Source organism: Dendrobium catenatum, unplaced genomic scaffold (assembly GCF_001605985.2).
Source record: "Dendrobium catenatum unplaced genomic scaffold, ASM160598v2 fragScaff_scaffold_1226, whole genome shotgun sequence".
Taxonomy (NCBI): Eukaryota; Viridiplantae; Streptophyta; class Magnoliopsida; order Asparagales; family Orchidaceae; genus Dendrobium; species Dendrobium catenatum.
This window is the reverse complement of record NW_021319688.1, coordinates 287,046-312,780: the sequence shown is the minus strand read 5'-3', so window position 1 is coordinate 312,780 and position 25,735 is coordinate 287,046. Positions and strand designations below refer to the sequence as shown.

The 25,735-nt window shown below is 37.7% G+C and overlaps 1 protein-coding gene across 4 annotated transcripts in view; it reads left to right on the top strand.

Annotated features, from left to right (window-relative positions):
• Positions 1 to 1,887: 1,887 nt before the first annotated feature.
• LOC110112392 (vacuolar cation/proton exchanger 1a) overlaps positions 1,888 to 25,735 on the top strand; it is a 26,485-nt gene continuing 2,637 nt past the window's right edge. For 3 of the 4 annotated variants that reach the window (XR_002305023.2, XR_002305024.2, XM_020844604.2), the window contains exons 1-6: positions 1,888 to 2,512; positions 3,719 to 3,786; positions 12,455 to 12,483; positions 12,595 to 12,791; positions 12,866 to 13,081; positions 13,213 to 13,341. Coding sequence is in view for 2 of the 4 variants with exons in the window: in XM_020844604.2 (XP_020700263.2) it covers positions 2,228 to 2,512; positions 3,719 to 3,786; positions 12,455 to 12,483; positions 12,595 to 12,791; positions 12,866 to 13,081; positions 13,213 to 13,341 (924 nt within the window). In the remaining 2 variants the exon portion in view is untranslated. The remainder of the gene's footprint in view (positions 2,513 to 3,718; positions 3,787 to 12,454; positions 12,484 to 12,594; positions 12,792 to 12,865; positions 13,082 to 13,212; positions 13,342 to 25,735) is intronic. The other variant, XM_028699274.1, reaches the window with a different exon arrangement.

The following is a 25,735-nucleotide window of genomic DNA, read 5'->3' as shown; positions in this document are numbered from 1 at the left end:
AGGAGGCTATAGTTTCTAAAATTCACTATGTTCAACACTATTGCCTATTAGATTAAGGGAGAAATTTTGCCTAAAACTTGCATTAAATATCTCAATGAAGTTGTGCTTGGAAACTATATATGATTTCTTGGAAAGATACGTGCAAACCTCTTCTCTATAGTGGCTCAGACATTCCTTACATCCATGATCTTATCTATGCGTACAACTAGACATTTATTTTAAGAAAACGAGCCTATATTATTCTTCTTTTGAGAGTATCAGACATCTCTTCTTTAAATGTGATTATCTTTTCAAATACCATGCAATCTTATACCCTTCCTCTCTTCATACTTGCTCCATCCTAATATTAGTCAGGTTTTGGATTCAATTGTTGAGCAGAATGACTCATCTGTAGGGGTATAAGATGGTCTCTATTTAATAGTTTGTGGCTTAATTTATTACCATGGGAAGAAAAGAAACCTAAGAAAATTTGGGCTCAAAATTCAAAATCAATATTATATTACTAACGAAATTAAAAGAGCTACTGCTTTGGATGCTCTTTTCTCGGTGGTCCTTTTTTTGTGTCTTTCCTGTTTGGCAAGCTGCAAGTTTTGTTGCAATCCAGTGATGATAATTGGTGCAAATTTATATTTTTCAATTTTTTTTCTCATTTAATATATTTTTTCTTGTTCTCTAGTGACAGGCAATTTCTTTTCTTTTTTTAGAATTAATTTGTCTTCATGCTCATGGGGTTGAGAGCCATTTCTCCTTCTCGTTGCTTGCGGTCTTCATTCATGTTCTATATTAGGAGTAATTATTTTGTGCGGACGTCGAATGTCATTCAGAGGCCCACCAGAATGCGCCACATCACCCATTCGCTCAGTATAGCCGCTCGGTACAATGGCTCTGTGCCGCTGACGTGAAGCATTCTGGTTGGTCTCCTAACGGCGGCCTTCTGCGTCCGATCACCGTACAAAATAATTTCTCCAATTTTCGAAGAACAATGGGCAATGCCATTAGGAAAGAATGAAATATTTTGTAATATGTCGAGTAATTCACAAATAGTTCATAAATTAGAAGTCTATGGTGATCCAAAAAGTTTCATAAATCTTAGATTAATACCCCCAACATAAATACTAATTAAGATGCGAGAGAATTGAGAATACTATACTTTCTAATGTGAAAATTTTTAATGAGAAAATCATGTGGTCTTATTAACTCAACAAATTTTAATTGTTAAAGCCTGTTAGAAGGTGACATTCCCCACAAAGTCAAAGAATTTCGACACAAAATGTCACAATAAGCTCGATATTCATCATCGATATCTATGCCAATGTCTATGATAGGTATCAACACTGACTTCTATTCTCAATACTATTGTGAAGTCCTACATGTGCATAAAGCTCAACTTCTATTGTCAATACCAATGTCAACACTCGGCGCATTCAACACGAAAATGCTTGTTGTTAACACCAAATACTCGCGATATTGATGTCCATTATTTATTATTATTATTATTTTTTTTGGAATTTGGTATCCACCCGCTGTCACCTCCGAAAAGGCGCTTGTCGGTGTGACTAATTCTCGGCTGACCTAGAAGAGACACATATTTCAAAAATCTCATGGCCCGCACTTGATTGGGTTTCACTTAAAAGATGTTATCGCTCGAGGGGAATCGAGTACGGATTGAGGGGTTCCTAATCGTACTCACTGACCAATCAAGTTAAGTATGAATGGGTATGTCCATTATTGACTCCACACTCACGTATATTGTTACACAAATACCAAGTCGAAACATCATCATCAACAGTAATAGCAATACTCATCATCTTTGGCAAGCATGTTGAGATGGTGGCATTGGCACTGTAATTAACATTGGGCACGTAGATGTTGATAATTTATATTTTGTACAATTGATAAATCACTTCTCAAATTATAGAGAGTGGGGACTCTCACACTCGTAAAATTAATTAAAATGGTCAAATTTCGTGGATTTCAAATTTATATATTTGGCAGCGTCACTGGCAAATACTGGAAGCTTGGAAGAAGCATCTAGCTTTCTTCCTCACTGCTCCGCCTCCGTCAAAGTCGTTATATGTAGCTCTCCTAATTGCCAGTCCGACAACGACTGAGAAAGAAGACTAGTTGGGCAGTACGGCGCGTAGCAACTGCAAAGCAGTTCCCGGGCAAACTTCGCCAGCCACATGTTCGACGATTTGCTTCTGTGAAAATAAACTCAGAGGAGGCGATGGCTTCGGTGGTGTATGAGACCGGGCTGTGCGACGCAAGCGGCGTGGAAGCAGGGCTCACCAAGGAGATTCGCCAAAGTCATGGCCGCGGACGCACCGCGCACAATTTGTCATCTTCTTCGCTGCGCAAGAAATCGGACAACTCGCTCGTCTCCAAGGTCCGTTGCCGAGTTCTCCGCAATCTCCTGACTAATCTCCAGGAGGTTTTACTAGGGACAAAGCTTTTCGTGCTCTTTTTGGCGGTGCCGCTTGCCTTTGTTGCACAGAACTGGAGGTTTGGACGGGTGAGCCGTCGCTTCTGCTTTCCTGCTTCGTCAATTTCTCCGTTTTCTTGCCTTCATTTTAGTTTAAGCTATGATATCTGTTCTCTGGATTTTTTTTTTAGTTGTTTCGTGTTGATATGGAGTTTAATATTTACAAATCAACGATTACGAATATTGGGGCAACATAGGCAGTGTGAGTAGCAGGGCTTGAGACTTGAGTTGCTACCTTTGAAGGCGAAAACTACCGCCATCATTTTGAAGAAATGGCGACGAGGAAAAGCAAACCCTGGGCTGCTTTAAGAAGAGATCATAGATAAAGACTATAGATAAGGAAAAAAAAAAAAAGTTAAAAGTTTCTTTCCCATTAGCCGTGACCTGTAGGCCTATTTCGCCTGTGCTTCGCGTGAGAGGTAAGAGTTTTGAACAAGCCACTAAAAAACTTATTCGCCTCCTTCGACGACTTTCCTTCATGTCGGATCGGAAGTCGCGACTGGTCGCCGTTCTTCTGTTGGATCGTAGGGAGCTCGCTCGTTGCGAAGGTATCCATTTTCTCCCTTCGGCGCGCTTCTTCAGCCAAATCCCGTAAATCCGCCGAACTACAGGATTTAGTAAATTCGGTATTTACTGCAAAAGGAGGGAAACGGAGGATTTATCTGCCATGAGATTTACGGGACGCTTAAATCCCATTTGGCAGGATTTGGCATAAGAAAGAGAACCAACTAATTGGATAATAAATAAGTTCACATTTAGAGGTTAGAGATTTAATAATTTTTTTATTTTATTGATTAATAATTAATTATAATATTAATATATAATAAATATAATTTAATTTATCTAATTAGAATTAAAAAGGAATGGTTAGTTAAATTAATAATTTTATAAATTAGATATAGATAAATTATGTCCCCAAAAAAGATATAAATAAATTAAGTTAAATATATAATCTGATATTTTTAAAATCTTATTTAAATTAAGTGATTTAAATCTTAAAATAAATATTCAAATAATGACAAGCGAAAATTCTTACAAGCAAAATCGGTTCATTATCGGAAGTTCATCATATTTCGCCTAAATGTTAGGAAAATCGATTTTAATTTTTTAGGGTTTATTCGGCATTCAAGGCTTTTAAGTTTAACTGCTTACTTGTAATCGGATTTTACTTCTTTTTTTATCTGAAAAATTACGTTGATAAATTACCTAAATTTTTTTCATTTTGTCTTATTGCAGACATGGGTATTTGCTTTAAGTTTGCTGGGCTTAATCCCTCTTGCAGAGCGTCTGAGCTTTCTCACCGAGTAAGTTATTGCTTGTCTCTTTCCCATTCGATTCTAAGATAAACTTTATCTCTAGCAAGGCCTTGTAGATGTTTTAATGGTTCATATTACATAGCAATTTTTTCTTCATTTTATTCATTTGATAAATATAATGTAATCCTTTCGAAATCTATGTTAGTTTCTGCAGTTAAAGATAAGGTCATCTGGTGGTTGGTTTCCCAGTATTCATAAGAAAAATGGGAGACAAAATCTTACCTTAAACTCATTTAGTTCCATGTGAATATACAATTTGTATTACAAAATGATGAAATTTGCTAGATTTTGATGTAATTAAAAATCGACATCGGTTCTAATCTCACAAATTTCTCAAATCTAAGGATTTTATTTCAAATGCAAAATAAGTGAAAATGAAATCACTATCAACCCTGCTAAATTTACTTTCAACCAAGTAGTAATTTGAGATTAGTTACTTCCAACCAAACTTGTTCCATTAATTTGCCAAGGCCTTCTCCCAAGGAAGGGCCTCATTTGTAATCGATTACAAATACTAGTGGATTCATTCAAACTGGGTCAGACCCCGTGGTTTTTTCCCCTTTTTAGGGGTTTTCCACGTAAAAACTCTGGTGCCTCTTATGAATGCTACACCCTCTCTTTTTCTGTATGTGTGCTGGATCTTTGTACAATGCTAAGACGTTAAACTATATACTTTACCGCCGCGAATACTCCAGGACGCAACAAAGCTCTTTTTAAGAACGCCTAACCTGGGTGTCTTAAAATCAAATTTATATGGACAACTATTTCCTGATGATAAACACCTCACACGCAAGAAAATGTGAAAGCTAGAACAACTTAAGCCGTCTTTATCACAGTCAGCTAGCAAAAATGTCAAAGTAGTCCTGAGCGTTATCTAATGATCCATTAGTGTAAGCCGAAATGTGTCATGTCTAACAGGGCTATCAGGAAAGCCGTTAGCCATCAATATACCCTTGATGTGGTGTTGATAATTTGCTTAAATTTCAGAACCTGCAATAGTGTTTATACCTGTGTCAATATATGTATATATACATACCTTTGAGAGGTCGCACATTTGTTGCACTTCGAGTCCACCAATATTGGAGGTCACATGCCATTGAATCGTACTTTGAAGTGGTTGTCCATTTATTCTAAATGTAACTTGATACGATCTTGTTTTAGGCTAGATTGCAGCATGAAGTTGATCCCCTCCGATTTTTGTCCTTCATATTATGCTTATCCATGTTGATGATGAAACTGAAGTAGCTCCACTTGATGATGCATCTTTTACTAAATAGAGTCCAATTCTATGGGCCTACATGACTACTAATAATGTTACAAATTCTAAGGGCTTCAACTTCTCCTGAAAAAGATAAATCATTCTTCATAAGTTCACTCAAACATACAATATTCTTCATTAGGTTTTGTGTATGGTAAACTGTGGCCAATTTCCGAATCACACCGTTATGCATCTGTAACTTCATCGTGCTAAGACCATCTTATGCATCGAATTGTTTTCTATATAAGCATAATCACTATGAACAAGTTGAACAAAATCAATTGTTTGTTGCATGTCTTTAGCAATTACCTAAAAAACTTCATTTAAATCGACATCAAATCAATTTGTAAGGGCACTAGCATTTGTTGACTTGTTATCTTATATTTGTTTTTGGCATGCTGATATTTTCTCTTCAAAGCTTGATAATTTCTCTTGATGTGCCCCTTCCTATTGCAATAGAAATAAGTGATGTTCTGCCAAGAGACTTACTTTTGTCATGAGTGTGTGCCCCAAAAATTCGCACCCCCGCCGCCTCTCTGCGACCCATTTCTTTTTATTTATGTACGAGGAGAGTTTTAACGAGTTTAGGTTATGGTGTAAATTTTCAGAAAACAGATTGGATTTTAAACAATACATTACCTAGAGGTTTTGCCCTTATTTTACGAGGACTTTATGATTTGAGTTCAAGTTTCTTATAGGCGCAAGCCCCTATAATTAATTACCTCTCCCAATAACGAGAAAGAACTTTTGATTAAGGATAGTCACTAAATAGATACATAGTACCTAACATATAGTAACACATAATTTGATATTGAAAATTGAAATTTTATCACCGTGCACTTAAAGAGGATGGTGGGGGGAGTGATTATAGACCTGATCAAGATCCAATGGTTTTGTCGTCCTAGGTCATCATGGTCTCTAGTCTTAGTCAGAGGAGGTAGTTAACCCAATCTGACCAAAGGATCCTTGTTGGCGGCTATGGGTTGTATCGTCCAAGGATACCTTGTAAACTTGGAGTGAATGTTTTTTTAAAGGGACATATTTGAGTCCACATTAGCTAACAAAGGGCTTTGTTCCATCTCGATTATATCATATTGATTCATTACTCAAAGATTTAAAATCATTGGGGAACATACATGCTCTATCCATGACCGTAATTTAGTGGTGCATTTGGCGGTAAAACCACCTGGTTCAGAGAGTCCTGGTCATAACTCTTTACCTGCGGTGCCATTTGACGGCGAAATCACCTGTTAGATGACACATGCCACATTCTTACTGGCAAGAGATTGTTTGAGAATGAATCTTAGTGACATTCTCAACTAGACATTCGCTCTTTTTGAGTTGAAGTGATTTTCAAGCTTGTCCACCTCGACAAATTATTAAGGAGAGTGGATGTATTTTGCTTTAAGTTTAGATGACTAAATTTCAATTTTAAATATTAATATTATTAATAGATGTGGAGGTTTAGATCTTTGATAGGTATTTGAGAATTAAACCCTCTGGTTGAGATTTGCATTCCACACGACCATCATCAAGGTTTTAAATAAGTTGTATATTTGTCATTTGAATCGTGTCAATTCGGTTCGCCTGCTAACAGAAGACCGAGTTCGATTACCGATATTATGAGTTATCACACGAATATTAAGAACAAAGAGTGTTATGCTTTTAGCAATGAACCTTCTTGTGATAGATCTTGAATGTCTAATATGAACGTATAAAATCAAATACTCTGATCGGCACTTCGATTATGTATTTGTTCGTTAGTTCAAGCCATGTCAACTTCGGTCCATTCAAAGAGGAGTATCAAATTTGAACTTAAGTTCACTTTTTGACCCATGCAGCATCCTTAAACGCCACGCGTGTACATACATCATGCTCATCGAGTCCCATGCGGGTACCTTCTTTTGAGTGTATTTATAAGGTGGTTATATGTATGTAATGCAGTGGATTCGTATAACATATCTACATATCCACATTCGCGCTCATGTATTCATTTGCATGTTGACCTACTTACACATGTATTTATATGCTTGCATGTATACATGTGTAATAATATATGCATTTGCGCACTACTTAATGTGCTTACATGACATTTTTGTATGTTGCATGGTGGCTTAATGCATTAACGTAGCGTATAATGTATTTGCATGTTGGCAAACTGCGCTATTATGACATAGTGCCTTTTTGCATGTTGGATGATGTGTTTACATGATGCATTTTGCATGTTACATAGCACATATTCACAGTTTGTTTGCATGTTAGATATATGCCTGATATATCTATATATAACTTAATGCATAATGCATTTTCAGATGACATGCACTCATGATGCATTTGTACTGTATACTTGCAGGCTTTCCAAAGCATTTGTATGATGCGTATGCATATTCTTAATGCATTAATATGCATTTCAATGCACATTGCCAGAATATTGTGTTTTCCAATATAATGATGCGCTTTTTGAGGTGGCAGCACATCTCTCGAGGATGTCATGTGCTCTTTGAGGCTATTGCATTCTTCTCAAAGCAGTGACACGTTCCTCGAGACAATGCATTTAAATTGAGTAAATTATATTATGATGCATGAGAGGGCATTTTGAAAATTTTAAATATAATCAATTGCGCAGGTGATTTTTATTTGGGAAATGCGCAATATTCCATTTAAGGGCCTACGAATGTCTTACGTTTGCTTGTACGAGTGTTACGAATCCGATGGCGTGAAGGCGTATTAGATTTCAGTTGTTGCATGTATTGCTTAGTTTATGTTGCCTCGTTGGGTTATTATATCATCCATCACAGCCCGTAGAGGAGTGTTGTTCATTAGACATTGGGAGATTGTGCTCGTGTTGTTAGCAGACTACGTCGTTCTCCACGAATCCCTCGTCGTCATTTGCGGGTAAGTTGATTTGTCCGATATGATAACTAGGCATTACGAATTCCTTGCTTCTGTCTATAGGTGAACTGTATTGTTGTGCTACGGGTCACTTGTTGTTTTATGAAGATGGGGTTGTCATGCAGTGCAGATTTTACTATCGTTGCTTGCACGCAAGCAATAGGCATTCAGAAGTCACCAACTCTTATCACTGCCCGTGGGCGGGTTGCATTAAGTGCAAATATTCTAATATGGCTTGCAAATGGGATTGTTGGATGCATCATGAGTTCGTACGCTCTGCCATAATCTCGCTACCCTAACTCATAGGAAAACTATCATATGCATCACATATCCTCTAGTGCTACTCATAGGTGCTTACATTTGTTGCAGATTTTCTACCCTTGCTCATAGATGGTGTGCCGCATGCATTGCATTTCCCCTATCTATTTTTTTGTCAGGAATTTGTCATATTCATCATATATCGTTCTTCATTACTTGCAGAGATTTGATGTGTTTGCTCGTAAGTTGATATTGATTGTCGGGAGGTTATATTTGTTGCATATCTCCAATGTTCTACCCATGCGCATATCATTGTATTCATTGCAATCTGCTTGGATATATTTGTAGGATGGATGTCGTGCTTATAACATGTCTAATGTTTTTGTTGGCAGGCGGCTTTCACATTTGTTTTCAATTGGATGACATTGATTGCATGCAAACTGTGTTTGCTTTGAACTCCTTGAACATATCTTGGTTAACAAATCAACATATTCACTGCATGCCAACCTCCTTTACTTGCAGAAGATTAGTGTATTTGCTTTCATGACAGATGCGAGTGTTACACATCAACTACTATCATTCATATGTGATTTACAATATTTGTTAAGGGCTTTGTGTACTTGCTTGCAATCAGATTATACATTCCCTTCAATTTCATTGCTTGCGGGTGAATCATGTTGAAATTTATCCATCACAAGTCCTTTGTTCACTTATTTCTATTTGATTTTTGTTATTTTGTGAATTACAACTTTATTTTAAGCATTAGGTCTAGTTCCCTGTGATTTTGGTTGCAAGTTTGGTTCCATGTAATTTGCTTAAGTCAGATTCCTTATTAGTATAAATTTTGACAGCCTCTCGGCGTCTTCTCAGTTTTGGGGAATTTTTGGGAGTCTAGGCCTTCCCACCACGTCAAGAAGATATGCATGGTCGGTGTCGGGTGCATCTCGGCTGTGGTCTTCTACCCCACCACGCCAATAAAGGTGTGCATATGTTACAAGGGTACCTACGCGAAAGACTTTCAAATTTCCTCGTTGGCCTAATAGAGCATATGGGTACTTAAGTTTTAACCCCGTCATGCTAAAAAAAACGTGCACAAGGCTCACCTGCTTCGCTGCAAGCATTGCACCGAGCTCCTTAGTGAGTGAGGCGACGACGACGATGTCAAGGCTATGACGAAAAGGCACAAGCCTCTTTTTTGTTTTGTTCTCTTCTCTTTTAACTTCTCTTTTTTTTCTTTCCTTTTTCTTTTTTCCTTTTTTTATCTTTTAAATAATAACAATAATGATAATATGGAGAGGAAAATGGGTGGCTTGGGTCTTCTTTGTGTGGGATAGCTCATTGGAGTTTGGTTATAGTGAGGTGAACGCAGGATCGGAGGCTAGAGTTTGATTGTAGGTGCTCAAACAGAAGATCGGGAGGCTTGTTGGATCATTCGTGTGCGGGAAGAAGAAACAAACAATTGCCTTTCCTCTTGCTTTAATAACGAGAGCGAGCTGCTTGTGGGCTTCTTCGAGCGAGATCTGAGCAGAGAATGTGGGAAGAGTGTGCGCGGCATCGACACTAAATAGTAGGTATGGGTGTCTTTTATTATTATTATTATTATAGCAGACAAGTAAAAAGAAAAAAAAATTGTGCCTCAATTTGTGTACGTCGCCTCAAAATCCATGTTGTTTTCTCACGTGAGGTACCTACGCAATATTACAGTCATTTTTATATAATTTGAATGTTTCGAATTTCTGAATTCAACGACAAAGCCCGTTTTGCGATCAGACGTCATTTGGGAAGCATCACACAACATTTTCGGGTGTAGATCATCGATTTTGATCTTCGCCCAATTCGATTGTGAGGGGCTCCCTCTTAGGTAAATTCGGTGTTCTGATCACAACGACATAGTCCATTTGGTTATCGAAATTCATTTGAGTACTTTAGTGATGCGTCGCCTGTCGACTGTCGCTCACGTCGCCGATTTTAGCCCTTTTTGTGTTTCTTAATGCATGAGTCAACAATGAGTAGATGCTGACCTTTCAAACTAGGTCCCTCAACCAAAAATCCTTTAGTTGAATTTTCATGTGTTATTCCCTCCATCTTGAAAGTCATGTTTTAGAAAGGAGTGCATTTTGAACACTTTTATGTTGATGGTACCTTCACCACATAATATGGTATCATAAAAATGGTTATAAGAGGGAGGTCAAACATAAAATAGTAATGAAGCTTGATTCTCATCATCTATCATCACATCAATCTCCCATAAATCCTTAATATGGAAATAAGTTCACTAAGATGTGATTTAATGGGCATAGCTTATTACATCTTTACTTTTGATAAAGTTTGGTGGAAAGGAGTTTGGTCATGTGAAAAGATATAACTTTAGCTGCAACCCCTTCATCTTTGGTTCCTCCTAAACTATTGTTAAGAGTTCATTAGTCAAAATTATATGTATCATCAAGAAAGCATTTTCATCCGCCTTTAATGTATCTTCTTTTGCTAATAGTCTGGGGCAAATTGATGAAAGCAAAGATTGTAGTGGATTTTTTTATTAAAAAAAAAGAAAGATAATTCAGTCTAGAGGAAGAATCGAGGAGATAGAGAGAAGAAAATGAGTGAGAAGATTGGAATAATGAATGCCTCAAAAGGAAGGAAAATATGAAGTAGAAAGAAAGTGAACATTGATAAACCTTAAGAGAAGGGAAGAATCAAACCTAGAGGGGATGACAAAAGAAAGACTTTCTTTATTCCATCGTCAACCAACTAAATTATGAGACCTTATGCTCTATTTATAAAAATAGGCCTCACTGAAAATAAAAAAATTATCCTTGAATAAATAGGCCGTTTGATCTCCTACTTTATGACCATCGTATTCCTAATTAGACTCTGAAATAAATTATTGGAAAATTTTAAGTTTTTATGAGGAATTGCTTATTGATAAAGACAACAAGGGATAGTTTGCGATTTGTTTTGACTTTTTATATTTTAATTTTAATTTATTTTTAATTTTATATGAAATATAACATGTAGTATCTTAAAAATATGTTGTTTTTTATTTTAATTGACTTTTGAATAAATTGAATTATGCATGATGGTGTCGGTGGTGATGCAACGGTGATAGCCGACCAAGCGATGACAATGATGGTGGTTAATGTTGATGGTGAAAGTGGTCGGTTTTTGTTGCAAATTTGTGCTTATTGCTGGACAGAAAATCCAAGATGTTCAGAACAGTTGAGGTTTAGCGTGTACCTGAAGCTAGCCGATTTAGCGAGAGGTTAACGAACAAAATGACGCTCAGGCGTATGCTTTAAACCAGAGAAGTGGAAACCACGCTTTAGCATGTGCCAGAAGTCAGAGAAAAGGATGCCTCAGCGTGTAGTAGAAGCCAGAGTAGAATTCTTGAACCATTACTGCAAAAACTCAAGAGAAAGGAATAAGAAAAATCATATGTGAAAACTTCTTCGTGAAAACTTCTTCATTGAAGAGAATTTTCTCCAGGGCAGGGGCTTGTTACAGGACCTAAAATCATCTATTTTAAAATTTATGCTAAGGCTAACATATTATTGAGTCAAATCCTAACAAAAATAATGTCTCCTTTCATTTCCAATGAAATGAATAATAATACTTAACCATGAGAAATATAAGTGTTTTTCCAATTGAGTAATGGCTAATCTCTTCAATATCATCTGTCCAAATCTTGATGAATTCGTACTATATTTGTTCTGTAAAGCTTTGGATCTACAGTTCAACTAGGTTTAGTGGCGATGTGAGTTTCCGTAGGTTTCAATTGATCTCATATTTAAGGCTTCTTACATAGTTGGATATGTTACTTTTCGGTTGTTGAACTTCGTTTGTTATGTGTTATTGATGGCTATTTCACTGTGCTAGTTTATTTGGAAATTAAATTGTTGATTCCTGCTATTCAAATGAAACACTTGATTTCTAAAATTGGATTTCAATTATATATTTAGCAAATGACTTTCAAAGTTCCTGTACAATGTTATAATTTCTTCAGTTGCTCCAAGTGTAACTTTTTTTTTGAAAGTGTAAGTGTTACTTATATAATGCATACAGCCTTGATGTCCTTTAGATTCTCTTTTGTTTTTCTTGGTGCTCATTCTCATCCTTAACCTTTATTTACATTAAAGAACAACTGAGTTGTTGGTTCTACTTCAGGAACTTCAATTAGTGTTTTTTGTCTTTTTTTGTTGTATTTCTATTACAAAACTCATGTCCTGTCCTTTGTTTGGATTGATGGTGCAGGCAAATTTCATTTTACACCGGTCCTACTGGTATGTAATAGCAATCACTGTCTTGCCACTCTTTATATGGATGCATTAGATTCTTTAATCTTCTAAAATGGCCTTGTTCTGTTTACCTAATAACTTATTTCAATGCTTAAGTTGGTGGTCTCTTGAATGCTACATGTGGGAATGCGACAGAGCTTATCATAGCTTTGTTTGCCTTGCACATGGGAAAGATTGAAGTTGTCAAGCTTTCTCTAGTAGGTTCAATCCTCTCAAATTTGCTTCTTGTCCTTGGAACATCCTTTTTTTGCGGTGGACTTGTTAACTTGAGCAAGGAGCAGCGTTTTGATCGTGTATGTGGCAAATTTAATTAATGAGACACTTAACAGTATTTGATCAGTAGCTGATGATCTCCATATTCTTACAGAAGCAAGCCGATGCGAACACAGCTCTCCTGTTACTAGGTGCACTATGTCATATGCTTCCTCTGATGCTCAGGTATACTGTGAACTCTGACGAGGGTTCCTTTACAGCCCCAACTCTGGCATTTTCAAGGGCAACCAGCATTGTTATGCTAGCTGCCTACGTTGCATACCTCTTCTTCCAGTTGAAAACCCATGGCCATCTATTTAAGCCGCAAGAGGTAAATCTTTAGTCAAATTCTGATGGTAGGAAATCATATTATTTGTAATGCCTTCTTTGTTTTGATCAGATTTAGCCAGTTTACTTGTTCTCTCTAACCAAGATAAACTGTTTCATTTTGACAATAATCAGGAAAATGATACAGATGACACGGTTTCTGATGCTGAAAGCGTAATTGGATTCACTACTGCAATAGCCTGGTTGGTTGGCATGACGATATTGATTGCAGTACTTTCTCAGTATGCTGTTTGCACCATTGAGGTAATTGTTTTTGTCTTCTTGGCGTTTTGAGAGGGATCCACAAATTCTATCATCTGATACTAAGAATGATGGTCTTTCTGACTTCTTATTGTTGTAGAATGTGAGGATTGTCAATGGTGCCTTCCTTTGATGTACTGAAATCCATAAACTTAAAGAGTGTTTGCATTGTTTATCATCCTGAAAAATTTCAATGAAGCCTACCAATATGATACAACGACAACAACATAAGCCTTTATCTCATTACGTGGGGTCGGCTACATGAATCCTTTTTTCTCCATTGTGTCTTGTTAAGAGTCAAATTCTCATTTAAATCTAATAAAGAAAAGTCATTTCTAATATTTTCTAACCAAGTCTTTTTAGGTTTATCTCTACCTTTCTTTACATAGGTCAAATATAATATATCTACTCTCCTAACAGGGTCATCGGAAGGTTGCCGTTTTACATGACCAAACCATCTAAGGCGATTCTCTCTAATCTTATCCGTCACTGGAGCTACTCCAACCTTTTCACGGATATACTCATTTCATATCCTTTCTCTAAGAGTAAATCCATTCATCCGTCTGAGCATCCTCATCTCAGCAACACTTAACTTAATATTATGCTTCTCTTTTAATGACCAACATTTTTGTGGGCTCCGAAAATTCACACCCCTGCCTTTCTGCAGCCCATTTTCTTTTTTCGGGTTGTTGTGGAGAGTGTTAACACTTAAGTTTTGAGGAAATTTTTCAGAAGGTATATTGGGTTTTGAATAAGACACTACCCAAAGATTTCTCCCTCATTTTGTGAGGACTTCATAATACGAGTTCAGGTTTTCAATAGGCGCAAACCCTTATAGTTAATTACTCCTCTTGATAACGAGAAATTTTTTTATTAAGGCTAGTCGTCAAACATATATGTAGTATCCGACATATAGTAGTAGCATGATTTGGTATTTAAAAATATTTAATATTTAAAATAAAAAATTTATCACCTTGCACTTAAAGCGGATGGTGGGGGGAGTGATGATAGACCCCTAAACTCAAGATCCCATGGTTTCGTCATCCCGAGTTATCATGGTCCCTGGTCTACTTAGTTAGATAAGGTAGTTGACCTAACCTGACAGAAGAATCCTTGTCGTCAGCCATGTGTTCCTTCGTCCAAGGGTACCTTGTAGACCTGAGGTGGATGTTTATCTAAAGGGACAAATTTGAATCCACTTTAGTCAACAGAGGGCTTAGTGCCTTATCGGACATATCCTATTGATTAATTACTCAATGATTTAACATCGTAGGGGAGCATACGGGCTTTGACCATGAACTTAATTTAATGATGTTGTTTGGCGCAAAACCACCCGGTCCGAGAGTCTCGTTCATAACCGTTTACATGTAGTGTCATTTGGTGGCAAAACCACCGGTTAGAGGACACGTGTCACTTCTTTACTGACAAGAGAAGAATTGAGAATGAATCATAGTGATATTCTCGACAATATATTTACTCTATGGGCTCCAAAAATTCACACCTTGGCCTCTCAGTGGACCCCTTTCTTCCTTTATCGGGTCGACAAGAATGAATCATTACTGACAAGGCAGATTTGGTTTTGCATAAAACACTACCGAGAGATTTCGCCCTCATTTTGGGAGGACTTTATGATCTAAGTTCATGTTTTCATAGACACAAGCCTCTATAGTTAATTACCACTTCTGATAATGAGAGAGAACTTTCAATTAAGGCTAGTCGTTAAACAAATATGTAGAGATACATATTATCTAGTGCATAGTAGCAACATGATTTAGGTATTTGAATATTTGATATTTAAAATTAGAAATTTCACCATCTTATACTTAAAAGCAAATAGTGGGGGAAATGATGATGAGCCCAATCAAAATCCCATGGTTCTGTCATCCCAGGCCATCGTGGTCCCTAGTTTACTTAATCAAAGAAGGTAGTTGACCCAACTTAACAGAAAGATCCTTGTCAGCAGCCATGGGTTGCTTTGTCCAATGGTACCTTGTAGACTGTGGACCTCCAAAAAGAGACCACTGGCTGCAGAGTGCAAAGGGTATGACTGCTCCAACCCGAGGGATAGAAACGATCGTAGGTCTCCGCGCTCCTCGCAAACGGGCCAATGGAAGAGCAGATTAGATCGTACATATGACTAACCATTGAGGATAGAAGCCCTCACCAGCACACCCTGATGGGTAGTAATATATACGACCTGATCGTAGCAACATGTTTACCCCACCCGATACATCAGCTCGAGTAGGGTTTATTTGATGGTGGAGTTCCGTTTCTCACGGGCGCGGGCGCAAGCCCCCATGGTTAATTAATCTCGAGCCTAGGGCCCGAGAAAATTCTCTATTAAGGATTCGATATTATTCTTCCCATACAAGAGAGATTGGCACACAAAGGGGGACTAGGAAGTTCCTACTCAAAGGGAAAGAAGGGCTCAAGTGGCTTAGTCAACATGCACGGCTCATCTCAACATCCAGAGGGACTAAGGCAGTAACAAGAGAAAGAGAATCACACACTCAAAGCATACGGAGGGAAAATATGGAAGTGGCGCCATCCATGCGACGTAGATAGGTAGGATTTATAGTCACTGAAGAAAAGGAACTTACCTACCGTTTAGGCCTACTACGAAACACCCAGTGTAGTAGCCTTGAATCCTAGATCTAAGGTGTGTTTAGTGTTCTACCCAACACTAACACCCGTGTCCTAACTAATGCACCTGAGCTTATATCCTGTCTGAAAAAGGAAAGTCAGCTAACCACCTAAGCGTGTAAAATCCATGTTGTCCAGTCTTTATGAATGATGGGTGGGTAGTTTAGTGTTTTGGAAGTAGGGTCGACATCATTAGAGTTTCATAATTGGCCCTGGATTTATGTAGGGTGAATGCTCCTAGAACTAATGCAATTAAATTTTAATTAAATTTGTTTTTAATGCAATGGATGCTGGTTGAAGTCTCCAAATTAGATATGCATAAAATTTTAAAAAGGCTTATAAAAATAATATTTAGAAAAAGGCTATACTTTCCAAGGTCTGGCACCTCATCCTCATAGGCCAGATTATCCGGACTCTACCCGTAGGCGAGGAAGTGTCTTATAGAAGGAAAAGAGAGAATGCATTAATATGTATACGACCCCAGACGATTCCGGCTATTTCTTAGGTCATTAAGTTTCTAAGTTATTTAAACCTTAAAATTTTGAATATTAATTACGAGTAAAAAAATATTTTATAGTCCTTAAAGAACCTAGCGAAAATCAGGCCAAACACATGCAAAAAAGAAACATAAAAAAGCAGGCAAATTCTATTACACAGAAAATAAATACATCAATATAAATTCAAAAAAATAAAGTAAGAAAGTCTACGACAAGTGTCGTATAAATACAACCCAGGGTCTACAAAAAAGTAATAGTGCTCAGGTCCCAACGACAACATCCTAAATTCTAATCCTAATGGATGACGCAAATCTTAAAAGTAAGATATTTCTTCTTCAAGTCTCCATCTTCAAGTGGATTGTCATTCTCCAGATCACCTCCATTTGGATCGTCTCTTTCGGGCTCCGTATGGTTCGTCCTCCGGAAGGGTACCCAAATGACTAAGAAATTCCCTATAAAGGGTCTTTGTTTTTCTTTTTGGGTATCGAGTGTTTGAAATGCATCACTTTTGAAGACTTTCACAACTCGATACAAATTACAATAAATTATATTATGAAAAAGAAAATCTAAACTCAAACTCATGCATTATTATCCTAATAGAAATCACAGCCATTTCAATATACCACATCACAAACAATTATATATATGCAGAAAAATAAACACGCTTAACCACGCTCTTTTAGTTTAAAGGGGGCTAAATAGTCTTTGGAGCATCTGCATAAAATAACCTTAGTTTTAAAGCTTTAATGATTATTTTTTCCCCTTTTATTTAGCGCTAAATGAGCGTGGCCACATGCATAAGATCGGATTAGTATCAAAGCAGCCCTAGCCCATGAGCAGTCTAACGCACAAATCTTAGCATAATCAATGTATATAAATATAATAAAGTAAAGAGCAATCATAACACAACAGAGCAAAGCAATCAATCAGCATTCGTGTCACACACAAAGCATCACAACACAGAAAGTAGAAAAAGTAAATACTAGCCCTAATTCTAGAGCTAGAAGTAGTGCCCTAGCAAAATTATGTGTGTGTAGTAGGCTTGTGTGGCTTCAGATAGGTCATATGTAGGGTACTTAATTTAAGTTGCCTAAAGTTTATGTTTGTTAAAGGTATGAAAGGAAACTTTTAATTAAAATTTAAATATTAATGAATTGTGATCAATTTTAATTAATTTAGTTCGTTGATCCATTTTAATGCTTAGGATAGTCATCTTGAGAGTTTAAATTGCATTAGCAAATTTTAAAAAGTTCAGGATCCTCTTATATACTAGGCTAAGGGGGGTCCAAAAGGTCGATATTGGAAATATGCTAGTTTTTGGGGTCCTAGCATTTTAGTTAAATATTAGGGCTTAAAAAGAGTAATTAGGCTTTGAGTTTGTTGAATTTGGAGCTTTCTAGGTCAAGTTATGAATTTTCGAAGTTTCAGGATATTATTGAATTATTAAAATTACTTAATTAGGGATGCTTTAGGAGTTTTGATCCAAAATAATTCCAAACTGATTTAAATCACCTCCAAAGGTCATAAATGATCTAAAGAAGTGTTCCCAAGTGTTTGAAAAAAATTTAAATTTTTAATAATTTTTACTTATTTAATTTAGACAAAATGGTGAATTTTAATTAAAGTTAAATTACGGCTCAAATTAAAGTCTAATTAAAAGGCCCTAATTATATAAGGTTAAGAATTGAATTCTGAAGAGTTTGGGGTCTTATGGGTAATTTTTTGAGTTAAAATGAATTTATTACAATTTTTTTAAGTTATTAGGGTCTAATTAACGGGTAAATTAGGGTTTGTTAATTAAGGAGTCTAAAGGGTCCTAAAAATTTCTAGAAAATTTTGTGAGGTTCATGAAGTCACTAAGTTTAAATGTTCAAAGATTCATATCAATTAGAGATCTATCCTCGCTCCTAGAAAATATTTTTTGAAATTTCAAAATATTTAAGCTATTAATTATTTAAATAATATTTAAATAGCAACTTAATTAAATAATACAGAAATATGCAAAAATAAATAAATTTTGGCTTTTGAAAATAATTTTAAATTATAATTCATAATTTTTTGAAAAATATAAGATATTATACATAATTTTTGGATTTAAAATGATTTTTTTATGAATTATCAAAAGAAATAAAATATTAATTTAAAAATAAGATTTTTTTTACTTTTTATATAATATTTTAAGTTATTTATAACTAATTATTATTTAAAAAATAGATAACATCTAATAAATAACATAATTTAAAAAATATAAAATATTTTTAATCAAAATTAATTTTAAATTAAAGAGAACGAAAATACGATCGATTCGACGTGGCATTCAGGAATTGGTATACCGAAAGCGAGACCGTGGGATCGAAACACGCAGTAGATTCGCACCGTGAAACAACCAGATCCCGAACATTGATTGTGGGATCAACGGTCCGGATCGATCCCGAGTGAGCAAAAGGCGTAACTCGTAGCTCTAATTCATTTTTTGTCTCGTTCTGGCAAATGACACGATGGAATTTGATGAAATTTTAAACCTAGTCACTAGACATGAACAACATTCATGGGGTATAGGTTTCATTGCTTAAAACATGCTAAACAGAAAGTTAATTAACCCTAAGTGTAGTGACCTAGGTTAAGGGTTTTTGAAGAATTTTGTCATTGGATCTTTAAATTCTCGACACGGTTAAGCTTATAGATTGTCCTCGTACGCTTTCTTAGTTGAAACCGCAATCAAACGAGCTCTGGATCGAACGAATTTGGCCTTTGGAAAGATTTTAACCTCGGTTGGCCAGATCTTGCCACCGGCTAGCTTTGGCAGACGGGTTTAGGTTGGGAAAGGTGGAGGGAGGTCGTGGGAGCTCTCTCACAAAATTTCAAGAGCTGAGAAGGTCTATCGAGAGAGAACGATTAAAAAGTCCCCCTAAGGTTGACCTAAACTCCCTATTTATAACTCTAGCCGTAGGATCAACGGCTTGGATCTAATCTAGAGCTAATTAAGAGGGAGAGGAGGTAATTTAGACAAGATTTGAGCCAAGGGAACAAAAGGAAGGGTTTTAAATGCATTGAATGAGTTTCAATTGGCTTAAATAGGTTAATTTGACCCATTTAAGACTTCGGTTGACCAAGTTAAAGGTTAACTTGGTCAACCTAGTCAAATGAGTCCAAGGGTGTGCGTTGAGTCCAAGATAGGGCTCGGAATGATTTGAATTTGAATTGACCCATTTAGGCCTAATTGGGTCAACCAGGTTGACCCAGGACATGGGTCAGGGCCCAGTGGATTGGGTCTGACCCACTGAGTCCAAATGAGGTTAGATCTGAGCTTGAGAAGCTATGTATTTGATTTGAAATCAAAAGAAAGTGTATGGGTCAATTAGGGTTAACAGATTTGGTTTGACCCACTGAATTGAATGAGAGGGGTCTTGGGGCCTGGCCTGGTCAAATTGATCAGGTTAACCTCTTTGACCAAGGGTTTGGAGAAAAATAAAGTTAACATAGACCTAGATGAATATTTATTTAAGGGGACAATTTTGAATACACCTTAGCTAATCTCTTGTGTCATATCCTATTGATTCATAACATAAGGATTTGAAGCTATTAGGGAACATGCATGCTATGATTATGACCGTAATTTATCGGTGCCATTTGGCGATAAAACCACCGAGTTAAGAGAGTCTCGGCCATAACCGTTTACCTGTGTGCCATTTAGCGGCGAAACCCCTAGTTATAGGACACATGCCATGTTCTTACTGGAAAAAGATAGATTGAGAATGAATCCTAGTGATATTATTGAATAGACACTGACTCTTTGTGAGCTAAAGTGATTTTTAAATTTGTCCATCTCGGCAAACTGTTGCGAAGGGTGACGGTTATTTTTTGCTTTAAGTATTTGATGATTTATTTAGTTTTAAATACTTTAAATTTTGGTATTATTTAGAATTTTGAATTTTCAGGGATATTTGGGAGGCATTTTTAAGTGTTTGTGGTCGATAGGATCGGGTCCGTTGTATGCTTTGTGCCTTTGAAAATAAATTTTCCTTATAGAAGGTCTTAAAGCCTAATATGAACGTATAAAACAAATATCTCGTTTGATATCGTGATCATATATTTATTTAATTGTTTGAGTTGTGTTGACTCTTATGACTTGCATAGCAGGATTGAGCTTGAATTTCAATTTATTATTTGACCCGGGTAGCATCCTTAGGCGTCACATGTATACCTACAACACGCTCGTCAATGCCCATGCAAGTGTATACCTTTACATGTATTTTTTGCATAACGTATTTGTGTAGTAGTTATACGTATGCGGTGTCATGAGTGTATATACTTATTTGTGTGTATGCATGAATGAATGTGTCAGTACTCTTTCGATGCATGAAGGGGGTGTATTTTTTGCAACGAGCATATATGCAAATGATTTTCATTTGAGTGTGCACATCATTTTATTTAGGAGCTTGTAGATATTTTCTGTCTGCTTGTAGAAGTATTGCAGATCCAATGATGTGGCATTGTATTTCATTTATTGCACATTGGCAGTGTTGTTTAGTTCATCTTGTTTTTTTGTAATTTGAAATTTTTCTCAGCATTTAGCCTGCAAGATTGTATTTCAATTTGCAAATGAGTTGTACAGCACATCAGACGGGTACTTAGGTTTATCCATGTAATGCTAGAGAAAAGCATGCACAAGGCTCATTTGCCTTGCCGCAAGTGCCGCACCAGGTTCTCTTCTGCCATGCTAGAGAAAGCATGCATAAGTGGTTTTCTAGTGTGCCGCGAGCGCCGAAAACAAGAATTTTGGAGATTTTTAAGTTTAGAGGAATTTATACCTTCGCGATGAGGTGATGACGGCGGTGTTGATGTTGACAGCAACCTATGATGCACCGACACTTCTCCTCAAAGAGGCGTGCAGTGTCCGACACCGAATCCGACATGACACCCGTCCAACACTCTTCCGACACGTGTCAGACACGCCGAAAATGTGTCTGATTAAAAAATATTAAATACAAATTGGACACGTGTGTCGGACACCCGTATCTTAAATATTTTATTACTTTTTTTAAATATAATTTCTTGTATTTGGCGGGATTTAAACTAAATTTCTTATTTCCTATCCACAACACCAAATCAACGTCAGCACTTAATACCCAATCATCGAATATTCTTATTTTCATTTCTTTTTGGCAATGAAGGTGTTTTCATCTCTTCTCTCAGTGACTGATAAACGACATCAATGTCTGACTCTCGACATCCTAATACTAATCATTTTAAGCACAAATTCTAGTTAAATGACTTATTATTTTCAAATTATTTTTAAAATTATACTTATTTAATTTTTATACACTATTTTTTAAAATATAAAAACTATAATACCATGTCTAATCCGTGTCCGTGTCCTATATTTTCAATAACTAACGTGTCCCATGTCCGTGTCGTGTCGTATCCGTGTCGTCGTGTCCGTATTTGTGCATCTTAGACAGCAGCACTCTTGTCTCTTATGTAGATGAGTACTTGGAGGAAAGAGATAAACTGTTAGCAAAATTAAAAGAACACCTTCTAAGGGCCCAACGGATTATAAAGCAACAAGCTGATGGGCGTAGGAAGGACATCTAGTTCGAGATCGGGGAAAAGGTTTTTCTTAAACTTTGACCTTACCGACAGAAGACAGTGGCCAATAGAAGAAACGAGAAGCTTGCTCCAAGATACTACGGGCCCTATGAAGTCTTAGAGAAAATTGGGGCAGTAGCATATCGGCTAAAGTTACCACCCACTGCTACTCTACACCCAATTTTTCATATATCACAATTAAAAAGAGCTATTGGAGATTGTTTAAACGGATCTGAATTACCCGTCACCTTAACTGAAGATCTAAAAGTAAGTTTGGAACCCCATGAATTACAAGGGATGCGCCAAGGAGATGGAGGATTCAAAGAGGTGTTAATCAAGTGGAAAGAGCTTCCAGATTATGAAGCAACCAGGGAACCTTATGAGCAAATCAAGCAACATTTTCCCTCCTTCCACCTTGAGGATAATGTGGTTCTTTGGGAAGGCGGTATTGATAAGTCAGTTCCTCCGACCTGGGCCCAAACCGAACCGACTCAAGGGGGTCGGGTGTACCAGAGGCGGTGCAAACCGCCTCTCCTTGCCTCCTAAGGGGTCCACCACCTCTTGCTTGCCAAATTGGGGACCAATGGGAATTTAGTTTCTAAATTAAATGCAAATATGGAAGGTAGGGAATATTTAAATCATTATTTTTATTAGGAAAGGGAGAGAGGGGCGGTGGAGAGGTTTTAAATAGAGATGAGGGGGTAAGGGAAAGGCATGGTTAGATTTGTGTTTTCTTGGAGTCTCTTGGAGTTTTGGGCTATAGACCTAGCGTCTGGAGATTTGGAGAGAACGATCATCCTCTCGAATAGAGGATAACTTGTAACTTTGCTTTTGTTCTTTGCTTTGAGTTTTCAATAAAGTTTGCTTTGTTTTTCTTGTTCAAGCTTGGTTATTATTGTTGTTTTCGATCTAATTTGAATTATGATTGCTTGCGAACTCAAGTAGATCCGGTAGGATTACTTGCGAACTCAAGTATTTCCTATCATGGGGTTTTGCTGGAACAAGATGGGTTGTGAGAATTGTTGGAACAGAAAAAGTAGGAGGAAATGTGACCTGTTTGGTTAGAGTTGGGCTATAGTTACAGAAAGCGGCTAATTGGAATGTGAGACTGGGATTTCTATAATGAGATGAGGCCGGTTGAGGTGGACTGGAGACGGACGGGCTTGACACAGTGAGGGAGGTAGAGGGTGTCAGCGCAAGGATTGGTCTTTGGTCACGGGCGCTGGAGCTTGGGTCGGCGTGAGACCAGTGGCAGCGGTTGCTTTTGACAGAGGCAAAGGCCTTGCAGGTGAGGATGAGGTCGAGCCGACAGATGCAGCAAGGAAAAATCTGATAGGAAGATGGATGGCGGAACTAGCATCCGATCTAGATGAGATCGGTTGGAAGCGTCCAAGCAGGGTTGATCGGGTGCTATCATGGATGCTGGCTCGAGCGGCTGCAGGGATCATAAGAGGAAGATCTGGTGTTTGATGGACTAGGTGGTGGAGGCGAGATGTGTTCGTTGGATCAAGGCTAGGTTGGATCGAGTGGGTCTTAGGGCATCTCCAATGGATCTGCAAACGATTGTTTGCCGCGCTTGACATCGCTCCAGTGGAGCGCTATTTTCTACGGCAAACGGTCGCCGATGAACAGTGCGACGCCATATTTGGCGTCGCACTGTTCACCCCTACTAAAGACCCACTCGATCCAACCTAGCCTTGATGCCCAACGAACACATCCGCCTCCACACCTAGTCCATCAAAACACCAGATCTTCCTCTTATGATCCTGCAGCCGCTCGAGCCAGCATCCATGATAGCACCCGATCAACCCTGCTTGCACGCTTCCAACCGATCTCATCTAATCGGATGCTAGTTCCGCCATCCATCTTCCTATCAGAGATTTTTCCTTGCTGCATTCTGTCGGCTCGACCTCATCCTCACTGCAAGGCCTTTGCGCTCTGTCAAACCAACCGGCTGCCACTGGTCTCACGCCGACCCAGAGCTCCAGCGCCCGTGACCAAGACCAATCCTTGCGCTGACACCCTCTACCTCCCTACTGTGTCCACCCGTCCGTCGTCCAGTCCACCTCAACCGGCCTCATCTCATTATAGATCCAGTCTCACATATCCAATTAGCCGCTTTCTGTAACTATACACCCAACTCTAACGCCAAACAGTCACATTTCCTCCTACTTTTTCTGTTCCAACAATTCCACAACCCATCTTGTTCCAGCAAAACCCCATGGATAGGAAATACTTGAAGTTCGCAAGTAATCCTACCGGATCCTACTTGAGTTCGCAAGCAATCATAATTCAAATTAGATCAAAAAAACAGCAAAATAACCAAGCTTGAACAAGAAAACAAAGCAAAACTTTATTGAAAACTCAAAGCAAAGAACAAAAGCAAAGTTACAAGTTATTCTCTATTCGAAAGGAGGATTTTGTCTCTCCAAATCTCTAGACGCTAGGTCTATAGCCCAAAACTCCAAGAGACTCAAGAAAACACAAATCTAACCATGCCTTTTCCCTTACCCCCTCATCTCTATTTAAAGCCTCTCACCGCCCCCTCGCCCTTTCCTAATAAAATAATGATTTAAATATTCCCTACTTCCATATTTGCATTTAATTTAGAAACTAAATTCCCCATTGCGTCCCCAATTTGGAAGCAAGAGGGTGGGTGACCCCTTAGGTGGCAAGGAGAGGCGTTTGCACCGCCTCTGGTACACGCCGACCCCCTTGAGTCGGTTCGGTTTGGGCCCAGGTCGGAGTGAACCGACCTATCAATACACGTCTTCCCAAAAGACCACATTATCCTCAAGGTGGAAGAAGGAAAATGTTGCTTGATTTGCTCATAGGTTCCCCCTGGTTGTTTCATAATCTAGAAGCTCTTTCCACTTGATTAACACCTCTTTGAATCCTCCATCTCCTTGGCGCATCCCTTGTAATTCATGGGTTCCAAATATTTACTTTTTAGATCTTCAGTTAGCGGACGGGTAAATTCAATCCGTTTAAACCAATCTCAAATGCTCTTTTTAATTGTGATATATGAAAAATGGGTGTAGAGTAGCCGTGGGGTAACTTAGAGCCGATATGCACTGCCCCATTTTCTCTAAGATTTCATAGCACCGTTAGTTATCTTGGAGCAAGCTTCTCGTTTCTTCTATTGGCCACTGTCTTCTGTCCATAAGGTCAAAGTTTAAGAAAAAAACCTTTTTGCCCGATCTCGAACTAGATGTCCTTCCTACGCCCATCAGCTTGTTGCTTCATAATCCCGTTGGGCCTTAGAAGGTGTTCTTTTAATTTTGCTAACAGTTTTATCTCTTTCCTCCAAGTACTCATCTACATAAGAGTACAAGAGTGGCTGCTGTCTATGGATGCACAGATACGAAACACGACGACACGGATACGACACGACACGGACATTGGACACGTGTTATTGAAAATATAAGACACGGACACGGATTGGACATGGTATTATAGTTTTATATTTTAAAAAAATAGTGTATAAAAATTAAATAAGTATAATTTTAAAAATAATTTGAAAATAATAAGTCATTTAACTAGAAAATTGTGTTAAAATGTAGTATTAGGATGTCGAGAGTCAGCATTGATGTCTTATCAGTCACTGAGAGAAGAGATGAAAACCACCATCATTGCCAAAAGAAATGAAAAATAAGAATATTCGATGA